This window comes from Chrysemys picta, chromosome 7 (genome assembly GCF_011386835.1).
Source record: "Chrysemys picta bellii isolate R12L10 chromosome 7, ASM1138683v2, whole genome shotgun sequence".
Taxonomy (NCBI): Eukaryota; Metazoa; Chordata; order Testudines; family Emydidae; genus Chrysemys; species Chrysemys picta.
This window is the reverse complement of record NC_088797.1, coordinates 19,947,251-19,971,633: the sequence shown is the minus strand read 5'-3', so window position 1 is coordinate 19,971,633 and position 24,383 is coordinate 19,947,251. Positions and strand designations below refer to the sequence as shown.

General features: G+C 43.4%; 1 protein-coding gene across 10 annotated transcripts in view; it reads right to left on the bottom strand.

The window, feature by feature from the left end:
- Positions 1-24,383, bottom strand: part of GRIP2 (glutamate receptor interacting protein 2) — a 472,776-nt gene that overhangs the window by 16,771 nt on the left and 431,622 nt on the right. For all 10 annotated transcript variants that reach the window (XM_008168031.4, XM_065550900.1, XM_042849851.2 and 7 more), the window contains exons 14-19: positions 23,987-24,067; positions 16,268-16,334; positions 14,883-15,028; positions 14,441-14,585; positions 6,886-7,025; positions 4,404-4,580 (exon numbers count right to left, since the gene is read on the bottom strand). In XM_008168031.4, the coding sequence (XP_008166253.2) occupies positions 4,404-4,580; positions 6,886-7,025; positions 14,441-14,585; positions 14,883-15,028; positions 16,268-16,334; positions 23,987-24,067 (756 nt within the window). The remainder of the gene's footprint in view (positions 1-4,403; positions 4,581-6,885; positions 7,026-14,440; positions 14,586-14,882; positions 15,029-16,267; positions 16,335-23,986; positions 24,068-24,383) is intronic.

Here is a 24,383-nt window from a genome sequence, read left to right as displayed (position 1 = left end):
AAGGATAGCTGCTTGCTTTCTCGTTAGAGATGGTTAACAGGTAGAATAGCTATAGTTATAAAAGTAGCACACAGCACTTCCTATGCAAGCCTAATTTATTCTGAAGGTAAAAAGCATTACATAAAAACATAATAAAAATAACAGAAGAACCTTCACACATGCTAATAAGTTTGCCAGAGTTAACCCCCAACCATAACATGGAGTTTTGGGAGGATCAGTCCTTCAACCCCCCACCCAAAGGTGATTTTTGTGCTTACCAGTTCATCACAGCTTCAGCTCAGAACAAGCACCCAGTCCTTCCAACCCCACCTCTCCAAGTGGGGGCTTCAAAGGGTTGATAAAGGAGGAAGTTCATTAGCAGTTGCCTCCCCTCCCCCGGTAGAGAAGGCACATGCAATACCACGATAACCCAGACACAATTGCATTTTTAATATAATGTACCCAAAAGGTATTAACCCTAATTCAATAAAGTTTAACTTAATTCCATAAGGTTTGTTCAGGATAACACAGGATATTGTCAGTCTGCCACAGACACAAGGGAGAGAAAGCTATAAGAAGCAGGACAACACGAGTTTGGAAATAGCATCCAAATGTTGCATTTCATATCTTAAAATCCCTCATGGTGAATGGAACTCTTTCCTTTCAAGGAATTTATCCATGTTGATGGAATCCATTGGTTGGTACCATCAGAGTCACCTGCCTAGGTGCCATTTTGCTGCAGAAAATGTGAAATTCTTGTTGGAAGAGAGTAAGGCCTGGTCTACATTTAAAAATTAGATTGACCTAGCTATGTCACTCAGGGCTGTGAAAAATGTCACTGGGCTGTGGTTAGGTTGACCTAACCCTGGTGTAGATGCAGCTGGGTCGATGGTGTGACCCCACAACCTCCTAATACCAACTGGCAACGGGGTGCAGAGGGGTTACAGGAATCTTGTGATTCTGACCTGTACATTCTGTTCACCACAGAATGCCATGAGAGGTCTGAAATGAACCCCGATGTCACATCGGTCATCAATATCATTGTATAGACACTGAAAATACATTCTTCAAGTCTGTCTGGGGGGATTGGTCACCAGCAAAGGCAAAAAAACAGGTTCTCTGCCAGACAAGATATTTATATGTTTACATGTAAATTGAGCATTGCCTCATTCACAATAGTTCTCCTATCACCAGTCTGAACTGAAGGCAAATGAAGGATTGTGGGGACTTCAGAAAGAAACTAATAAGGAGAGACAATCAGCAGGGGTGGGGGAGAGAACCCCATCTGTTGGGATACATATCAAAGGTTTGCTCCACTGTATTTGGGAGGCAAACAGGACACCATGGTACCCTTCACTAAGGGGGAAAAAGGACAGCGGTTTTGCTTCATGGGGTCTCAGCCAGGCTTGGCTGAAAACTCTGGAGAGAGCTTTGGGTGAGATAAGCTTCTTTAGACAACTTGCCAGTTAAAGTTTAGTCTTAAAAAAAAAAAAAGCATGTTATGATTTTGTTTGATATAGAACCATTTGTTTCCAATATTCTTTACTCACTATGCCTGAATCTCTGGTCTTTTATTGTCAAACATATATATTTAAAGTGAAAACAAGAATATCTAAGTGCTGTGGTGTTAAGCCAAGCGATGCTCTGGAGTCTTACAGGCTGGTGCGTACTGGTGGAAACAGTGGGCCTGATCGTTCTGGGAGTGTCCATGGACAGATGAGGGGCTGGACTGCACAGGAAATGCTTGGAATATTCGGGAGTTGGAGTGCACCTATTACTACCTGCACAGAGAGCGTGAGGCCTGCGGCGGCCTGGCAGCCAGTGCTTGTGCTGCCCGAGGCTGTTGGTTTCAGGAAGCTCGTCCACAGCAGGCACAGACAAGACAGCTTCACGCTCAGGGCAGGTGATGGTGAGGTGCCTCCTACCCCCGAGGAGCACCACAGATGGAAGAACTCTTCTGCAGACCTAGCTCCCGCCTCTCCGAGAGGTAGATTAACTATGTCAATGGAAAAACCCATTCTGTCCATGTAGGAAGCAACTAGTTTATGGCACTACAGTGGCACAGCTGCACTGCCAGAGCTATGCCACTACAGAAGCTGTAGTTTGGACGTACCTTTAGACCCTGATCCTGCAATGAGTGCCCCAGTACAGACCCCTGTGCCTGGGAAGAGATCACTGCAGGCTCAGGGACTGCAATTTATCAGGAGGAGACATGAAGAAGTGTATCTAACTAAAATATACACGTGTGCCCAAAGAGAAGCTGGTTCATAGCTAATACAAAGTAGTACGCTACAAAGCAGTATACCTCCTATGTGCACATTAAAGCCGCATTGATCCCATATATGATTAACTCCTCCTTCCCCTTCACATAGTAAAGATGAAAATATACAAGCTTCCCCTATTCCTTACGCTAAGAATAATTCTTTACATACCACGCAATTTGAGATACAAAGATTTGATGGCCCCTGAGCAGCAAGAAACTGTAGATCTCAAGGGGGCTGAAGTAGCATAGACAGCGACTTTTCCAAACAGAGCATTCATTGGTAATTTTGGTGCTGTCGGCAAAGGAAATAACCTCACTTGCACCCCCTCCCCACCTTCCTCACTCCCCGGCCTATTCAGTACGTTTTTCAGAGAAATTCTAGCAGCCTTTCCAAGAAAAGTTGCACACTGCCATACACGCTTTGCCAAATCAACAGGAAGAGGTAGTGGAGCAACACATAATTAAAGGAGACTTGACCTCCTGGACAGCCAAGAGCAATGGAAATGCCGAGGGACAATGCCAGTAATTCCTATGAAAATGCCAAGGTCCATTATTTTTCTTAGCGGAGTGTTCTCTGTGCTTAAAGGTTAGAGCATTCCGGAGAGAGTGCCCCAGAAAATACTTGCCAGCAGCTCACAAAAGCCGAGAGCATCAGCCATTTCCTGGGTCAGGAGAACATCATGGCCCCTTTGCCCAAACCCCTATGTTGCGACGAGTCAAATTCCCCCCCCCCCAAGTGCATTAGGGCCAGAATACAGCAATATATCTGGCTGTCAACCTGGGTGTTCCTTAGCTCTCTCCCTCCATTCAGTCCCATAAGCACAAATGTTTCTCTGGCTTTTCTCCTGGGAAATCCAACGTAAAATCCTACAGCATTGGAGCCCCCTGGTGGTACATTCATGACACAGTCTAGTACAACAGCTTCACCCAAATCCTTCATATGGCAGAGCTATTTTGTTCAGTTAACAGCTAGGAATGGTAGGTACAAATGGAACATGAGGTAAATTTATTTAATCTGATCCTGTGCTATTATTTTGCTGAATGGGCTTCACAAGCAGCCCTGTTAACCCGACCCACACCATGGCATCAGCAACACTTCTGGCCCTGCAGTGGGCGAGGACAAGTTCTTCACTATTACTACTCCATGCTTCTGCCCGCCAGGCATTTGAGTCTATTCTGAGCATCCCTCTGTCCATTCCACACTCACTTCCGCCAGTGTCAGTATAATGCAATGAAGAGTAATGCAATAAACAGAAAATACAAGAAAGTCCCTTTTAGCCAGGCTGCTTTTTGCCTATGGCTCCATTGCCTCCAGATAATGAGTCTCTCCTTTCGTGTTTGTGAGAGCCAATCATATTGCTTTACTTCGCAGTATCTTTTGCTGTTATGCAATGGTTTCATTAAGCCCTTTCCCCCAGCGATTAGGGAAGAGATTCTAATATATTGGTTTCATTATCCCTAACACAGATATAGAGTGACATATTTGCAGAGGTTAGAAAGATCCGAAGCGATAGTCATACTTCATTGAACGAGGTATTCAGTGCGTGGTGAACCCAAGTGCTACTAATTACACAAAGCGCTTATGGATTTCAAGCAACCTTCCTTGCTACTGGCTAAGACAGATAATATTTCAAATGGATGAAAATAAACCCAAGCATCAGGTACGAAAGCTATTTAAAGTGGCATAATCCAGAAGCTAAAGTAAGTGGTTGGGTGTCAACAGACTTGGGTTCTATCCCCAATTCTGTCAATGACCCACTGTGTGATCCTGAGCAAGTCACAACCTCTAGTGGCCCCAGTTTTCCCCATCTATAAAACGGGGATAATATTTATCTATCTTTGTAGAGGGCTTTGAGATTCTCAGGCTAAAGGCACCATAAGTGCAAAACAACAATATAACTAGTAATGGTAGCAAGGGCTTGCTCGGATAAGCACCCAAATGTTGGTGGCTCTTGAATCTTTGCACATAATTGTTCCAGAAAACTTGCTTCACATTAGCCTGAAAATACCACAAGAACAATCCTGCCCATGGTATTTCAGCAATTCAATGCCCGACTGCAACCAAGAAATCATGCAAGAGGGTCAGGCTCAGTCGGAGTTTGGGACAGCTCTTATTATATCCAGTTTGGCTCCCACATCTACGGTAGAGACCCAGACTCACCTTGGCTTCCATAGCCTGCGTCAATGCCCGAACCATCCCAGGATTCCATAGCGCTGTCCACGCTGGGGATGGTGGTGGAGTAAATCTCGGAGAGTTTGCTAGTTTTCTGAGAGTCTGTCAGTTCATCTTCTGGGTCACTCACTTCATTCATACTCCCTGACTTCTTGGGATAAGACCCTGGAACCAAAACAGATCACTTGTTCTTTTGCATTTTATTGAGTATAGATGGGACACATGTTACTTGTCAAAGACCATCAGAGACTGAAGACCTGTTCAGATAAACTTCGTATTTACGAAGGTGATGGGCGAGCATCAGAGAAGGGTGTATGCTCAGATATTTGAGCAAGCCAGAGCAGAAATATCCACTTCCTGCTTCTTGGAAAAAACAGGCCTCCTATGAAAGGAGTCATCACTCTTAACTGCAACCTTTATATTTTGCTAACACACACTTAACTTTGCCACCAGGGGGTCTACTGGTATTAAGAGTAGATTCTTGGCCTTGCAAATCTTCTGAGGAAACACTTTAGAACATCTGTATCTGAGAAGGGAGATTATACTATTGGACAGTTAGGAGGACTCCATACATAATATGGCTGCTCTCACAGAGCCCTAAAAACTGGCCATCTTTTTATGTTGTGCATGTTCTTATATACATGTTGTACATAAGAAACTAACCACTGGGATTTTTTTTGTGTTACAGAATGCAGAGATTTAGGGTGACCAGACAGCAAGTGTGAAAAATCGGGACAGGGGGTGGGGGGGTAATAGGAGCCTATATAAGAAAAAGACCAAAAAAATCAGGACTGTCCCTATAAAATCAGGACATCTGGTCACCCTACAGAGACTTCAGAGCTACGCTAAATCCCCAAATCCACCCCTTCCTCCTTCTGGAGCAGAGGAAGGCAAACTATGGCCCACAGGCCAGATCTGGCCCGTCAGGGCTTTCAATCCGGCACACGGGATTGCCAGCTCCCTTAGAATGTTATTGTGAAGCATTATACTTAGAATGTTAATGTGAAGCCACTTTTCTGACCACAACTTGGCATTTCTTCAACCATTTTAGTGACCTACAGAGAAAGCACCCACAGAGCATCATGGGGGAAAGATTTGTTTTGGAGAAGGCCCTAGAAGTTTGGCCTAGCAGGTTGATGCTGGACTCAGACTTGGGACACCTGGGTTTAATTCCCTGCTCTGCCACCGTTTTGCAGGGTGACCTTGGACAAGTCAAAGCTCTCCTGATGCCTCAGCTTTCCCATCTGTAAAATGGGAATGATGATACCGACCTCCTTTGTAAAGCACTTTGAAATCTACGGAAAAGAGCCAAGTAAGAGCAAGGTACTATTATTATTATTTTGTCAAACTTCTTGGACTTGCAAATCTAGGCTGGAATAGGCTTCCTTGGAAGAGTTTCTGATGTTTCCTGCTATTAAGTAGAACAGGAAGAAACTGTCTCTCCCATGGCACTTCTATATCTGGCCCCAGCCAGACCTACAAAGTGAAAAGGCATGATAAAAAGGCAATACATAATATGGGAAAGGGAAGGAGGGATTAGAGACAGGTCACAATATTTTTGCATATTGATGGGAGGAGTTTTTTGTGGTTTGCATTTGGCAGGGGCCCTGCAGGAGAAAAAAAAATATATTTTTTTAAAAACTTACCCAGATTGATCTTGTCCCTGCTAAAAAAAATATTAATTTTTAAAACGACCTGTCTGTCCTGGATATGCCTCCTCCTCCTTTGATGCTACATCAGAGTGGAATGACTTCAAAGCTACATAGAGGTAAGTAGGTGGGGGGGATGCGAATGTCAAAAGAAGGTAGCTTTGAAGATCTTAGGACCACAAGCTAGGAGAGGCTTTTAAAGGATAACAGCCAGTGTGACACCGAATCAGTTTCAAAAGGAAGAGTTAAAGGTTGTTTTTCCAGGAACTACACCTGCTAATTTTTGTAGCTTTACAAAAATCACGTTTTTAATTTTAAAAAGATTTCTCTCCGCCCTCCCTTTTGCGGTGCGAGACACCCACACAGATGGGGAAACTGTGAAACCACTGACACAAAGTGCTAACCTGAAAAGTACATTTTAACTAAATTATACATTTTCCATCTAATCTCTTTTCACCTCTAGTCAATTTAGGTGTTACTTGGAATAGCAGCAAGTTAACATTTGCAGACCGAGGTGCAATTTTTATTGCTGATTGTGTCCCTTTATATATATATATATATTTTTTAAAATAAATATTTTACTTTTAGTAATTATTTTCCCCCAAATTTCTCCCCAAGCCTTTCTTTTCAGATCTGAATATATGGGCTCTGCAGGACATTTTGCCCCTAGACAGCCAGGTAATAGAAAACCAGGGTGTGGAATTAAATCCAGACTCTCCTATAGCATTGCAGAACACTACCTGTTACACCATGAGGCCAACCTCATTTCTACTGTAGCTGTATACTTTGGACAAAAAGGTTGCAAAGGCTTCTGCCCTTACTTTCGGTTTGTTTCTTGATCTTCAGCGTTACAGTCTCGCCAGCCATTTGGAGTAGGTGGATGGCTTCACTGAGTGGTTTGCCCTTGAGACTCACATTATTAATAGCTAATATCCGGTCACCCACATGGATTGCTCCAGTCCTAAAGAGGAAAGACACATAGTTAGAAACTTTAAGGAAGGCTGATGTCTTCCCTAATATAAGGACCGTTAACAGATTGCTTTAAAATAATGGCGAACTAGCCTTCAGTACTTTATAAGAGCAGGGACAGCGTCATCTTGTATGTGTGGAGCGTGTCTACCATATTATGGCTGGCAGCAGAATACTAAATCAAACATCACTAGGAATCTCTATATATAACGTCCCAGTCACCAGAATAGCTGTGAATCTGTAAGAGTGCAAATGAAGTTCAGCTTTTTAAATTGGCAGCTCCTATAACTAAGTCAAATCTATATGAAAAGGACACAAGCATTCCCAGCATGTGATTTCTGTGAATACACATGCATGCAACTTTTAACATTTGTTTCCACATTCATGGAAAGAACACAGAAGGGGGCAAAACCAAAGAAAGCAAATAACTTTCAAAATTCAAACCAACATATGTGCAAATTGTTTTGCTTGGCTAGCTGAGTTACCGATCTTGATTCAGCAAAGCAGGTGACTTGATTTTAAGTCCATCCCTAAGCAAAAAGGACTTGTGCACATGTACTTAGATGAGTGAGGACCACACTGCCGAGCGTCTATTGGAAGACATTTGCATTACTAATCTACAACAGTGACACACATTCACTTTGCATCTGCCACCGATTGACATGCTGGCTGGCAGCTCTGTTAACTGTGGGAAATACAACCATATACTGACCCCAACGACTGGCAACTGGGAGGGAAGATCTAGGTGCTTGTTGGCTCTTACTTATGATACCAATGTTAATGCTACCTAATGATAAAAATCAAAATGAGAAGCTTCTTTCCTCAGCAGTTCCACAATTTTTAGCTATATCATGGGAAGCTCATGTGACTGAATCAGAAAGAGTGAAAGTCTGGAACATCACACCTTTCTATCAGAGCTGGAGTTCTCAGCTAGGTCACTTCCGCTCATTTAGTAAATTACATTTGACTGCAGTTCCTCTAAATACAAGCATTTTGCACTTTGCCAGCTACAGACAAGAGCAGATACTTATCTCCTCCTTTAAAATCACATGCTGTTACAGTGAGGACAAATGAAAGTTGAAAACCACCACCTGTCAGTTTTAAAAATCTATTTTACAATTGCCAAGGCACAAAATTAAGCCATATTTTAGGTAAGAATTTTCAGCTGAAGTACACGTTCTCTAACTGGCCACTAGATGTCACTATAGTTCCACTGAAGTTCCACTGAAAAAACGCTTGGGGAAAAATTGAAGTCATTTAAGTAAATTACCGATTCAAACTGGATCTGGAGTATCTGCCTTAAAGTTTCATCTAAACAGCCAAATTAAAAAAAAAATGTTTTTAAATGGTGGCACATTACAGCAGACACTTAACTTGCTACAGTAGTTCTAACACTTAGAAACAACCTCTCCTAGCAATGAAATCAACCACTGAACCATGAATGGGACCAAATTCCCCCCTTCCACCCACACCATAAACCAGCCTAGCTAGAAGCAATCTGAGTAACGCAATTATGGTTCAGTATGTATAAATTGGTTAAATGACTCAGCAGAAGGAAGAAAAAAAAAAGTCACAGTTAGCAAGGTCTTTTCCTCAAGTATTAGGTAAAGTAAATTAAAACACTCAGACTACCTTGGGTGTGGAGACAGGCCTAACCAAAGGCTTTCCTCCTAAGCAGCCACTGATCTAGCCTGTCCCATAAGCACTTGTGCAAGGGAGAGGGAAACTGAGCCGAAGCGAACCCCTTGTTAACCAGAGAGCATAGACTCAGACTTTAAGGTCAGAAGGGACCATTATGATCATCTAGTCTGACCTCCGGGACAACGCAGGCCACAGAATCTCACCCACCCACTCCTGTAACAAACCCCTAACCTATGTCTGAGCCATTGAAATCCTCAAATCGTGGTTTAAAGACCTCAAGGTGCAGAGAATCCTCCAGCAAGTGATCCATGCCCCACACTGCAGAGGAAGGTGAAAAACCTCCAGGGCCTCTGCCAATCTGCCCTGGAGGAAAATTCCTTCCCAACCCCAAATATGGTGATCAGCTAAACCCTGAGCATGTGGGCAAGACTCACCAGCCAGCACGCCGGATGTAGGTCCCGATACCCTGTCTCACCCCTCCCCCCGCATTTACTGTCAATCATGCTACCCTTTCCTTTATTGCTGCTCCAGTGCAAAACGGTCTAAAGAGTTTCTGCTGATGACACGATAGACGCATCTGCTGCCAGAACCAAGACACAGAGGACTGGTTTGCAGCGATAGGGTTGTGGCTCTAGCAGTGGTCTGATGCGGATCTGAGGCAAGGTAGCTTTGCACTCCACCAGAGGGTATTCGAAGAGCCTGTCCAAACCTGAAAATTCTGGCAGCGAGACACAAAAAACACTTCCTGGTGACGGATTTAAACCCTGGCCAGGATCTCACCCAAGCAGTGCTGACCTGACATGAGCGCTCACCATTGTGTGTGTTTTGGGGTGGGGAGAAAGCACTGCATTCCCACGGACTGTGGCTGCCCTTGGGTAGTGCAGCTGTGCTAACGGGCATAAGGATTAATGGTGGGAGACAGCTGTTGCTTCACAATGACCCCGTTATCCTGAATCCTCCTCTGTAAGGTTTATACCAGATCAGACGTTTGCAACATAAAAATACTCAAGGTTGAGATAAAACTAGTCACTTGAATCTGGAGCCTTCTAAGCCCAGCCAGACAGTCTGTCACCCAGCAGGACATACATGTGGCAGATCCTAGAGGACACTCTGCCTTCCCCATTATCCAGAAATCAGTAGCAGCTGCAGTCCAACTACGAGGCGAATCGGCCAGAACGTCTCCATTGTGATCACAGGAAACACATCCACTGCATGTTGTGATGTCTACTGAGCAGTATGCTGTGCTCCTGCAAAAGCTATATACATAGGCTTGGGCTCAGCTCTGAATTCTCTATAAACCTATGGTATGTCTTCTGGGGGCCCGGCTCATTTCCAAGAGGCATCGTGCTAAGGAGGAAGGGAAGGAGGATTGCTGGATGCTGGGAGAGGGGGCAGAACAGGATGCTTGGGATTAGCTATTCCCATCCTCCTTCTCCCTGCTGCCCCCACCTCCGCAGATGTGACCTGGCAATGTCTCCCTCCGCTCCCAACTTCCTAGCCCCTCTATTGTTTTGGGAAGAGCATCTTAGAACAACCATATTCACCCTACAATGGATTTCAGGAAGGCGGATTTTGGTAAGCTCAGAGAGCTGATAGGTAGGGTCCCATGGGAATCAAGACTGAGGGGAAAAACAACTGAGGAGAGTTGGCAGTTTTTCAAAGGGACATTAAGGGCCCAAAAGCAAGCTATTCCCCTGGTTAGGAAAGACAGAAAATGTGGCAAAAGACCACCTTGGCTTAACTACGAGATCTTGCATGATCTAAAAAAATTAAAAGGAGTCTCATAAAAAATGGAAACTAGGACAGATTACAAAGGATGAATATAGGCAAACAACACAGGAATGCAGGGGCAAGATTAGAAAGGAAAAGGCACAAAATGAGCTCAAACTAGCTACAGGAATAAAGGGAAACAAGACTACTTTTTATCAATACATTAGAAGCAAGAGGAAGACCAAAGACAGGGTAGGCCCACTGCTCAGTGAAGAGGGAGAAACAGTAACAGGAAACTTGGAAATGGCAGAGATGCTTAATGACTTCTTTGTTTCGGTTTTCACCGAGAAGTCTGAAGGAACGCCTAACACAGTGAATGCTAATGGGAAGGGGGTAGGTTTAGCAGATAAAATAAAAAAAGAACAAAGATAAAAATCACTTAGAAAAGTTAGATGCCTGCAAGTCACCAGGGCCTGATGAAATGCACCCTAGAATACTCAAGGAGCTAATAGAGGTGGTATCTGAACCTCTAGCTATTATCTTTGGAAAATCATGGGAGACGGGAGAGATTCCAGAAGACTGGAAGAGGGCAAATATAGTGCCCATCTATAAAAAGGGAAATAAAAACAACCCAGGAAACTACAGACCAGTTAGTTTAACTTCTGTGCCAGGGAAGATAATGGAGCAAGTAATTAAGGAAATCATCTGCAAACACTTGGAAGGTGGTAAGGTGATAGGGAATAGCCAGCATGGATTTGTAAAGAACAAATCGTGTCAAACCAATCTGATAGCCTATTCTTTGATAGGATAACGAGTCTTGTGGATAAGGGAGAAGCTGTGGATGCGGTATACCTAGACTTTAGTAAGGCATTTGATAGGGTCTTGCATGATATTCTTATCGATAAACTAGGCAAATACAATTTAGATGGGGCTACTATAAGGTGGGTGCATAACTGGCTGGATAACCGTACTCAGAGAGTTGTTATTAATGGTTCCCAATCCTGCTGGAAAGGCATAACGAGTGGGGTTCCGCAGGCGTCTGTTTTGGGACCAGCTCTGTTCAATATCTTCATTAACGACTTAGATATTGGCATAGAAAGTACGCTTATTAAGTTTGCGGATGATCCCAAACTGGGAGGGATTGCAACTGCTTTGGAGGACAGGGTCATAATTTGAAATGATCTGGACAAATTGGAGAAATGGTCTGAGGTAAACAGGATGAAGTTTAACAAAGACAAATGCAAAGTGCTCCACTTAGGAAGAAAAAATCAGTTTCACGCATACAGAATGGGAGGAGACTGTCTAGGAAGGAGTACGGCAGAAAGGGATCTAGGGGTTATAGTGGACCACAAGCTAAATATGAGTCAACAGTGTGATGCTGTTGCAAAAAAAGTAAACATGATTCTGGGATGTATTAACAGGTGTGTTGTGAGCAAGACACGAGAAGTCATTCTTCCGCTCTACTCTGCTCTGGTTAGGCCTCAGCTGGAGTATTGTGTCCAGTTCTGGGCATCGCATTTCAAGAAAGGTGTGGAGAAATTGGAGAGGGTCCAGAGAAGAGCAACAAGAATTCTTAAAGGTCTTGAGAACATGACCTATGAAGGAAGGCTGAAAGAATGGGTTTGTTTAGTTTCGAAAAGAGAAGACAGAGGGGACATGATAGCAGTTTTCAGGTATCTAAAAGGGTGTCATAAGGAGGAGGGAGAAAACTTGTTCACCTTAGCCTCTAAGGATAGAGCAAGAAGCAATGGGCTTAAACTGCAGCAAGGGAGGTCTAGGTTGGACATTAGGGAAAAGTTCCTAACTGTCAGGGTGGTTAAACACTGGAATAAATTGCCTAGGGAGGTTGTGGAATCTCCATCTCTGGAGATATTTAAGAGTAGGTTAGATAAATGTCTATCAGGGATGGTCTAGACAGTATTTGGTCCTTCCATGCGGGCAGGGGACTGGACTCAATGACCTATCGAGGTCCCTTCCAGTCCTACAATCTATGAATCTACCCTCCTGGCAGCCTTCATCCAAATCATTCCCTAAAGGAAGCCAAGGTTACATAGAGAAGTTCCTGTTGTGACTTTTCTATTTTATATCTATGCTGCTGCTGTGGACAGGCATGTCTTTGTTAGATTGCTAAAGTACACACACTAAACAACTCCATCGCTCTTCTCCAAGGTTTTTATTTCTTGCTTTGTGCCAGTACCAATCAGAATTCAATATCACTGCAGCACTTGCCTGCCCTGTGTGACATACAGTTCTTTACCAATCAGCTGTGCACATCTCTGAGGAAAGAGGGGAACAGCCAGGAATGCTGTATAAGGGAAGAGAAAGCATTATGGGTATAAGACCACTGTGTGCTGATCCCAACAGTATTCCAGTTTCTCACACCAACGCTACTTTATGCTGTGCAGAATGGTCCGGCTTCCAAAAACAATGCAGAGTTTTTAGCCTGAAAAAGGAGAAAAATGCCAGTCCATCAAGTCCACTGAGGACTTTGCTACTGATATTCATTTTACATGGAAGACACATAGCTACTATGATGGGCTGCAGCATAAAATCCAAAAATAAATAAAACAAATTAAATCAAGAGGTAGATAAAGCCTTTGGATATAGCAATTTAATTCCACGTCTCTCTCTCTCTCTCTCCTTCTTTCCCAGAGCACAGAATTGATTTGCCTTCTGTACAAAATGAAGCACATTGTTGGAAACATTTAGCTGGTACCTGCCAAGTGAAAATGAACGTCCGAGGTAAGCAGAGAATTTATGTGCAGAATTCCTCTAAAAAAAACCTCAGCTGCAGGAGAAAATTCACCACAGAAAGAAAGATTAACAAAGTTCAGTTCTAGGGTACGGGGTTTTGATTTATGCCAGCCCCTAGCACCTGCGCACCCTCCCTAACTTGGGAGCTTTAAGAGACTCATGTTTTGATGCTTGCTGCAGCTCTACCCTTCGTGCATTAGGGGGCGCTGCAATCCTACAGAAAGTAGTCAACAAGCAGGTGGGGTGCGGAATACCTATACTTACATGCGCTCCAACATAAGAATAAGAAATTAATTAAGATACAAAGTGTGATTCAACTCCACCTTAAATTTACAGAAGGAACAGTTTATATTCTGAGCAGCCTCCAAACCCCCCCCCCCCCAATTATTTAGGTCGTCCCCCATTCCCTCCATCTTATTGGTTGTTAGAACCATAATAGCAGCCGTATTTACCTTGTTACAGAGTGTACCTGCTGTCCAAATCTAGACCTAAACGGCAACAAAATGAGCAGACCCATTCACATTTGGATCCAGCATTTGAACCAAAATAATGGAAATCTAGCAGGGACAGTGGTAAAGGCTTCTGGGATTTGTAGCTTCAGCAGGTGGTACTAGCAGCAGGGAGTGCTGCTACCACACTCACGTGTGTTTAGGCAGAATCTCCAGAAACATCTCCCCAGATTAGACGAGGCGGTGGTAGCCCGAGCTGACAGGGTAGTCTCCCAATAGAAGGGGAGGTAGAACTAAAATGGAACCATAGATGGGATTTCAGGGATGGTGCTCCTGCTGGTTGCCAGGTGCAAACTGCGTAGGGACCTCAGAGGCAGGAGTGGAGAGCACTACATGTATGTAGGTATGATAATACTTTGCACCTCTATAGCACCTTTCCTCTGCAAAGGTAGGCCTCGGGACCCTATGGACTAGACACTCATTCAGAGCACATTAGACCAAAGAAACATCCCTTCTGTTGCTCCTTTCTAAATTTTGCAATATATCACGACCTCCTCCAGTTTCACCATAAACCTCCACCCTGCTGGGGTTCCTTTGCACCAGAGGCAACGTGCGCGTATAGGGAGGGACATGCGGGGCCACATGCCCCTCAAGATTGCTCAGTCACATGGTGTGGCCAGGCCCCCTCCCTGCGGGGCAGCCGAGCAATAAGGGGCAAGGAGAGGCAACTGCTTTAACTGTGCTGGGAGAGACAGGAAGAACAGCTGGGAGCTACAGGGAGGGGCTGCTGCTTTCCAGGGTTGTGTGCCCCCCACTATCAGCAGGCAAGGGTTGTCTTTGCTTTGCAGCTCACCTTTCAGCCAGCCCTCGTTTGGTCAGGCCTGAAATGACGATCGGATCAAAAGGTTCCTCTGTTCCAGAGATGGTTATTCCCAGAGGGCCGCCGTACCTCTTTAGCTCTACTGTGTAAATAATAGCACCGGTCGTCTCCTGCTCATCTGAAATGGGAAACAGGGATGCTGGAAAGTATTTTAAAAATAAATAAGCCACAAGGAAAGCTCAGAACATGTAGAGGTGAAACCCTGAGGTCTCCTGCTGTGCACAGGATGAATAGGATTTCAGCCTTCCATGCCATATTTAAAAGAAGAAGGGGGGGGGGGGAAAAAGATGCTCTATAATCAACTGGAAAGTGGTCAGCAGACTGACTGCCAGCCTCCTATTTGCCCAGACATAATGCGAAAAAACAAAAGGTCATTAATACAGTCAGACAGTGCTTTGCATCAGGATTTCTATACCAGAGTTATCTTCATCCTTCCTAATCTTCAATTTGACTAGGTCTTCGCACTGCCTTAGAATCTGCACTGCATCCTCCATTGAGCAGTTGTCGAGTCGGATGTTATCGATGGCTAGCAGCTTATCCCCCGGCTCCAAGGTGCCTGTTCTGTGTGGAAAAGAACAAAAAATGGTCATTTCTGTTAACCTTTCGGATCTTCTGACCATTCGTTTATTTTAGGGATTAAGGCAACAATACTGCCTTTATCCTCCAAGACCACCTAAAAACGCTCATCGCGGGAAATAGAGTGTGGGTGCAATACCTGGGTCAATTTAGAGCTGTGTAAAAATATTCACATTCAACCCCATACCTGCTTGGAACAGACCACTTGTGCCCAATTTGAGGCACAGTGTAGGGGCCTGATGTTAAATGCTTTTCCAGAAGCAGTCCTCTTTAAAATGATCTCAGAAGCTGCATGTCCAAGAGCACTCGTCCTTTTGGTAGCCTTGGTTTAGATGAGTTCAGGCCCAGGTTCATAAAGGCTTAGCTAATAAGGTTCAGGTTACACACCAGTTGAGATGCACCATTGCTTCTCTCGCTCCACAACAGCTATCCCTATACCTTAGTGGCCTCCTTTGTTTCCCCCCATAAGACATCCAAGGTAAGGAGTAAGGCCCCCGGGTTCATTGGACGGCGGATGGTGAACAGTGATTGGATGTGTGGAGGAGTGGGAAGAGTCCTATTTGAGAGGCTCGGATTTATTTCATTTGTGCTCCATTGAAGCTGCAGCAAAACTCAGCATTAAAACCCCTTTGAGAACTGAACCCTGCACGGTTTTGCAAAGACCAAATAATCCACAATGAAAACTTCTCCAACAAGAGCACTTCCAGAGCAAGTTGGGAAGGAGTTTGGAACCAGCTGGTCTTCAAGAAATAGGCCACTCCCAGATTCATATATAAAACTCTGTCAATGTCCTCATAAAACCACTTACTCTACGGAAGGGAACACTGCACTCTGTTCACCTGTGCAGGAGACACTTGCACACTGGGACAGAGTGACTGACCAGGCATGACGCTTCATGCATTGTGTCAGACGAGCCACCTTTACTGAATGCGTTGCCCTTAAATAGAGAGAAGGGAGGTAAACATCCACGTACAGAGGGGCCAACTGAGCAGCTTTGTCTCCAGATCCAGAGCGATCTTCTTTGTTGGCTTAATTCCTTTGACTGCAGTGGAGTTATCCCAGCAGAGAATTTGAACCCCAAACTCTGCAATGGACTGAATCAAACCTCTGTAACCGACGTCCCCTTGAACTAGGATGTATTCCAGAACCAAACACTACGACTTGGGCCTCTCTGCACTGAATTACTGCATTGCATATTGTCATACAGTAAACTGCTGCACTCACCTGTGAGCTACGCTCCCCTTCTTGATATCAGAGATAATTAAAGGCTCACCAGGCTTTCTACTTGCAGCTGCAAAAGAGATGCATGCATATAAAACACGCTTCAGGCTCTGGAATCTACCAGAGTGACAGCCAAGGGGAGAAAAAGGAGTTACAGGGAGGGGAAATTTACATTCATTTGACACAAGTGCAGCTTCACACTTGGAATTTATAAAAGTCAGACCTGCAACAATAAGGGTTGGGCCCAAGCAATTTTTGCATCCTGTCTAAATTAGCCAGCTGGTTCCTTTTAGCCTCTTACAGAACAAGTTGATGAAACTGTGGAATCAAGTGATTCAAAGCAAGAGCTTCTGATCTCTGTGTAGCTCCATCTAACACGGATGTCCACACCTTCCAAAATGTGTAATGGCCACCCAAAGTGAGCCTCACAGGAAGGTAACAATGAGGCAGCTAGAAGAGAGGTAGCAGTTGTTTCCTGAATATCTCTTGGTACATTATTATTATTTGGACTGGTCAGCCTGGAAATCTGCTTGATCTGTTAGTAGCTGGCAGTCATGCAAGTGTTAAATAGTCATTCTCCCCCTATATTGTCTATAAGAAATTGGATGTGACCCACTTCCCTGAATTCTAAATCACAAAAATGTGGCCCTTCTTAATAAACATGTCCACTGAGCTGAAACCCTCCAGTACAGAGTGTCCTGTAACTTGTAGTTTCAGAGTTCAATGTTTCTGGCACTAGCCTGAGCCCAGGCCTAATTTGTCACTATGTTACAGGAGCTTGATGCAGATTTAACCCCACTGGTGTGACTCCGTGGAGGATTTGGCCAATGATCTGTATGGGACAAGAGCAGTGACGACCATGAATCAATCTCTCTTCCACAGGGGTTCTAAACAGCTGAACTCCAAAAATGCCGACCTTTAAATGAAACAAGATGGGAGCACACTGCCTACCATGACCTGACCGATCTCCCAACTTCTTTATAAAAGGTGATCTGCAAAGTTTTTTCAAGTTTGATCATTTCAGCTCATGAGACTTGTGATCCACAAAGAGCCACGTCTGCTTTACTTTAGTCAAAACCTGCATTTTCAGGATTGCTTACATTAAAGATAGTGGCTGTGGGCTCCCTTCCCAACTCAGAAAAAGCCAGGTAAGAGATCTGCCCCCTGCTGACCTCACTGCTAGTCACATGCCAAAAAACATATGCAAATAGCATTCTCCTCTCTCTCTCTTTCACACTCTCTGCACTTACACATTGCTACATTGCCTTGGTTACAGATGCTATTGTCTCTCAACACAGGAGGCGGGGGGAAGACGGCGGAGAGCAAAGAAAGCTCAAAGCCTATGAGCATCTCAGCTTACAGCCACGATGAACATGTTCAGGATTTGTGATGTCACTATATCACAGAGAAGGAATTTACATGAGCGGCTGCGAAAAAACAGCAGCCAAAAAGGAAATTCCAGAGGAATCCACTGACAGGAAAAGTTGTTGGTCTTTTTTTTATTATGGTCTTAATTTATTAGTGGGTTTTAAAAAACATATATGCGAATATGAAGCTTGTTAGAAAAAAAGCTTTGCAGGTCACCGTTAAGGATATACTCTGCCTGACTGCACAGTCGGCTGTATTTAATAGTGTAAAATGTCACCAATCCATGCTGAAGCACAGCAGAGAACTAAACACAATAGAGCGTACTGAGCTGTAGGAGTGCTTCTGCCGAGTGCTATAGAACCTGAAAGAGCTGTCCTCACAGCTTCTTTGACAACGCACCGATGCACATTCCATGCATCTGTTAGCTGCAGACTGAGTGCTCTCAAGTTCCATTTAGAGCCAGAAGCTAAACCAAGAGGAGGTTTGGTTGCTCCAATTCACTGAGTGATAGAAAAAGAGTCAAGAAGGAAAAAAACGAGCTAGTATCTTGACTAGCATGATGACCCAGGTCCATTATAAACCCAACCACGAAAGGGATCAAATTACCACGTGGCTGTACTTCACTATTGTTAAACTTGGTTCCATCTTGTTATGCCGACTGGATCTAATGGTGTTTTAACAGGATCCTCAAATCAGCCTCCTAAAACACCATTTCTATTGACCATCGGGGACGGGGGGAACGAATGGAGACAAGTGTGCTGTAAGTAGGTTTCCCATCAGAAATGTTTTTTTGAGCACAGACAGGGCTCAAGAGAGTTTGGAACCTCAAGCCTAACCTCTGCGTCCAATGGCAACCTAAGAGTTTAAGGGAGTGGGGGTAACACCGGAAGTGCCCCATTGTGTGAACAGACACCTGGGAACATGTCCTGGGTGTTCCTAGTCTTTGGGAGATTCTGTTGACAAAGAGGCTCAGATCCATGCTGCCCCACAAGCTTGGGAGAAGCCCCCAGTAAGCTTCCACAAAGCCACCTCATTGTTCTCCTTCAAATCCTTCCTTAACGCTCTCCTCTGTCATAATGCCTACAAAAACCCCCAAAACAAAAACAACCTTGCCAATGGCTAGGCGACTGTCACGCGGAGACCTCTGCCTGTCACGCGGACTCATATTGTCTCATTGCTTCCATCTATACCATCTGTTATCTCTTGTCTGATACTTAGACTGCAATCTCTTTGAGGCAGGGATCATCTTTTGTTGTGTTTGTACAGCACCTAGCACAATGGGATTCTGGGGCAGGACTCAGGCGCCTAGCTGCTACTACAAAACAAAAGAAATAAATGACTAGGAGTTTGGGGTGAATACATTTCTTTTGTGGTGTTTTCCTGGGCATACATGTGCTTTCCCTTCTGTTACAATGTCTACATAAATATCCCTGTTTTTATAATCCTCTTGGGGGTTTTAATAAAGCCAATTTCGCCCCTCACATTGTGTCCGCTGCATGTAATCATAAGGAATGGTAATGAAGAGGGAATAGAAGCAATGTCATGTGACCAAAGATGGGATGAGGGAGAGGACGCATAGTCTTGATCAATGTACAGCCAACTAAAATGAGGGTTAGCTTAATCAGTTACAGTTCCCTTTAGAAATACATTTTAAAATACTGTGATATGATTGACCGCATAGCTATCTGGTGGTATCAAGCATTTGCCAGCTGCATTCACAAATCCCTATAGAAGCCCATACGTGGAGCCTTCAGCATCTCCCCTTTGGCTCCCACCCCCTGCCTTATGATGCAACATTTTGTCATAGCTGCTGTCCTTCAAAGAGAAGCCCGGACTAGATCATTCTCTTACTCAACAATAGGTGTCACTGTTGAGTGAAGCAAGACACTTCCCACTCCCAGAATAGAGTATGCAGCACAACAGGATAGTCTAGCCTCCTACTGAAATGTATTGTTTTCTAAAAGGGAATTGATCTGCACTAACAGTTTAAATTACATTTTTCAAATACGCGTACTGATCTTTAATTTAGATGTAACCAAACAAGTCTTGTACGTTATTTTACATAATGATAATTAAAGAGGAACCAAATTAAATTTTAACAAACTGGTAGGCCTTCCAATTCATTTTAAATAAATAATCAGTTCGGCACATAATTGGCAATCTGTACAAAAACCAACCTTATTAATTCTAAAGAAGATGCAACAGCTATAGAAATGAAAGGTTTGTTAAATATAATCTAATATGCCATAATCACTTCACCCCAATGATGGCAAGAGATACAAGCCTATTATATCAGAGCAAACCCTCAAGGTGTTTAACAGTCACTTTGTAGTCAATTAACACAGAATAGCTCTCATTAACTAAATTAAGTCTTCAACGCCCTTCCCATTCACTGCAGTCCATTGAAGAGCTGGGCTCCTTACCTCCAAACCTTGAATACAGATTTGCCCGATTCTCAGTTACATTAAGTCCCTTTATATGTCACTTCACATTCACTTTCAAACCCCTTTAAACTGCCAAAGTGGCGTGAGGGGTCTTTTATATAACTGATGCCTTGTCTGCGCAAGAAAATTATATTGATTTCACCAAGTAAGTTGAGAGAGCAAAAGGTGGCCGAGTGGCTAGGAGGTTAGGCTGGGATTCAGGCCTGGTCTACATTAAAAAATTAGATAGACCCTAGCCACATTGCTCAGGGCTGTGAAAAATTGTGTGCCCTGCACAATGTAGTTAGGTAGACCAAAGCCTCGGTTGAGACATGGTTAGGTCAATGGAAGAATTTTTCTGCCTCTTGGAGAGATGGATTTCCTACATCAATGGAAAACCCCCTTCTGTCAATGTAGGAATCATCTACACTACGGTGTTACAGTGGCACAACTGCAGCACGGTAGCGGTGCCGCTGTAGCAGGCGTAATGTAGACATGCCCGCAGGAGACCCAGGCTCAATTCCATCCTCAGGCATGGACTTCCTGCGTGATCTTCGGCAAGTCACTTAGGCCTGGTCTACACTTGAAAGTTTAACCAACTATTTCAGTCAGGAGTGTGATTTTTTTTAAATGAAATAGTTATACTGGTAAAAGCCCTAAGGTGGGTGCAATTATATAGATATAAAGGTGACGAACACCAGTACAGTTATTCCCCATCCTAGACGGGAATAACTATTCCCATATAAGTCATCCTTACATCAGTACAACTACATCCACAATAGGGAGGTTGTACCACTATACTAGCGTAATTAAAGCAGTAAAGCTTTCTAGTGTAGACAAGGCCTTAATCTCTCTGCGCCTCAGGCCAGGTCTACATTACAGTCCTATATCGGTATAGATATGTCGCTCAGGGGTGTGACAAATCCACACCCCCTGAACAACGTAGTTATACCAGCCTAAACCCCTGCATAGTCAGCACTGTGTCAGAGCTTCTCCTGTCCACATAGCTGTCACCTTTCAGGGAGATGGATTAACTATGATGACAGGAGAAGCTCTTCCATCAGCGTAGTAGCGTCTTCACTAAAGCATGCCAGTGCCACTGTACGCTCCAAGTTCCTCATCTGTAAAATGGGGATAATAGCACATCCTACTTCACAGGGGTGTTGAGAGGATAAATACCCCAAAATAATAAAAAAATGTGAAATACTACAGAGATGGGGGTCAGCTAAATACCTAAAATACAAAGACTGCCATCAATGCAGGCCCCTCATTTATTTTTTATAAACTGCTTTCAGTCCCCTGCCACGTCTGCTGGGATTCTGGTGATCTCAGTGTTTACGATATGATGGATGAAGAGGCTCAAAACACGTCCACTTGGTGTTTTTAATAGGATGCATAATGATTCGTATTGGTAAATTATTCCCCTCCAAGGAGTCTGAGCACATAACTCACACGCACCAGTGCTTCCAACAGTTATAAACACCTTTTGTTATTGATTGAGACAAAGCAGCATTTTGCCAATGTGTAATTAAAGAAATGGCACTAATGTCATAAAGCTGCATTTAAGAATAAACATGTATAATGGGGAGCGGGGGGGGGAGGGAGGGCAGGGAGCAGGGAAAAAAAAGGGAGCAGGGGAAAAAAAAAAAAGGTGAATCTGAATCAACTACAATAAAGTAGTCAAAATACAATTCCCACTACTAGCTTTTTCCTGTATCATCCATTAACTTTAACGACAAGTTCATAATTAGAATTGCTTCCAGCAGGATATTTACGCTACCATGTATCTATTTATTTTCAAAATCTTTATAGATACCGGGCCAAGGTAGAATATTCTGTTTCTGTAAAAGTGCTGAAGTGGAACAGTTCCACCTATTAGCTGAAACTGCAATATTAACTGAAAAGACCCCTGTAAATTGCAGGCTGGCGTAGGCCACGGGCCCATCCCTAGACCCCCCCAAAGTGGTCCCAGTATGTGAGAGAGAGGTGTTATCTGAGCACATGGATGAGTTCTAATCCTGGTTAGGACAGTGACTCCCATAGTAACCTTGATCAAGTCACTTAATCTTCATCTCAAAATTCTGCCTCCATCATCTGCAAACGGAATAATACAGAGATTTACCTATGGCACCTTGCCAGGGGCACTGTGATAGATTCGTTATTTAATTTTCAAATGACCTTACGTGCTATATAAAGTGTTACTGTACCGTTAAGAAAGAGGACCGTTTAAATGCTTATTTAACAGCAACAACAAAATGCACCCTGCAGTAAGACAACTAGCCATTTGGGAAAAACATTTTATATAGGTAAAAAAAATTCCTTCTTCTAATCAACCAGCATTTTCCTGAGGCTAAAAACAATCATATGACTTATTTGAAGGAGATCAGATACAGACTACACAATAAAACGCAACTACTAGTTTGCATGTACACCCGCATTTGGAATACATATAGGGACCATCACTTGAAGAACCATTACTAGTTCTTACTGCCATAGATTTTAATCTGTAGAAGATTTAGAAGAAAGTTGTGTGATTTGAACAGAATGCACCCAGAAATAGAGGAGAGCGCTTCATGGCGCACATTCAGCAGTCTAGATGAGTAGACCGGTCATTATGAGCCTGTTCTCTACATTGTTGGGTCTACAATCACACATTGCACTTACTTTCAACTGTACCACCTGGAGTACCTCACAGTCCTTTGCAAACAATTAAGCCTCACAACCCACATGTTGCTCTGAACCAGGGAGAAATAAAATATTCTGTCTGGCGTCCATAAAACCAGTTTTAAAACAAGTGCACACTCCCTTGTGCTGCCGCTCTGGGTGCCTCACCTGACTGAAATATAAGTAATGAGCTGCCAGAACAAATAATGAAAAGTATCATTTTTAATTTTTTCCTTTAACAACAAGCCAAGATTTTCAGAGAGGAGTCTAGAATTAGACTCATGTTTAGGCCTGTAAACAAAAGACCTGAAATACAAAAGTGTTCAATACCTAGGAACTTCAATGTACAATTGTAGTGAATACAGATTCGTTTTCCTGAGCGTTCCTGTGTAGACAATTACTTTCTCCCCCCCTCCACCTATTTAGTCCATCAGACTAGCTCTACTTAGATGTTATTATACAACACACAAGAATTACTGGGTGAAATTCTATGGCTTGTGTGCTATGCAGATGGTCAGATTAGATTATCACATTGGTCCCAGATGGCCTTAAAATCTATATCCAAATTCTTGCCCAAATGTCTTGTCCCAAATTCATAGAGTGGGTCAGTGTAAGAAATGTGAATAAAAAAATCGGGAGCCTAGATGTCCAGTTCTCAGCTCTCAGCACTAGATATGCTTTCCTCCCTGAAAGGAGAAAGGCGTCACAGGTAATTTCTAAATCTTATTTGGCATTTGAATCTACAGCAGTGATGGAAACTGAACAAGACAGGGTTTTGTTTTGCTTTTCTCACTTGCTGCTTATATCCAGCATGTGCCTCTTCTCTATACCTAAAGGTTTGCAATGGTTGTGTTCATCTGGTGCACGGTGGATAGAGAGGAAAATGATCTAAAACTCTCAGAGACTGACAAAGATAAAATTGTGAATCCAACTGCCATTTCTTAGTTGTCATTGTATTTTCTGGCTGGCAGTTTAAAGAGTAGGCAGTAAATTGGGGTGCCTCTCTCTCTGAACACACACACACACACACACACACACACACACACACACATAAATAAACCACACACATATGACCCAGGCCTTGATTCAGCAAAGCATATACTTATCTTTAAACATGTGCTTAAGCCCCATTGATTTCTAGCACACTGTGGGCGCTATCAAAACCAAATAATTTCTGTCTTTATTGTGTTCCTCTAGCAAACTAGATTGGAAGCCAGTGGCTGCTGCTACTGCCAGCTGTTGTAGCTATAGTCTAAGCAATACTTACAGCTGATAGTAATTCCAAGCTCCACACCTCTTTTCTTGGGCAGTTTAACATGGAAAGTACCACTGCTGGGTATGACAGACTCTATAAAACCGAAACAGAGAGAAGAATAAAGGTGGGAAAGGACAGATTTTTCAATTATGTTGCTAGACCATTTTGAATCCCAGAGAAAATTAGTTTTAAGACATATATTATAGGTGTTGATAAATGTAACGTACTACATGATTTAGTCCATTCAATGTACTCATGGTTAACAATGGCAGTCTAGATTTTTAGAAAAATCTGATTTATTACAAATATACATAATTAATTGTGTGTACTATATCAGTACAGAGAGAATAATCAGGAGGTGCAGGATTCAGAGGCAACTCTGCCAACACACACACATACACACACACAC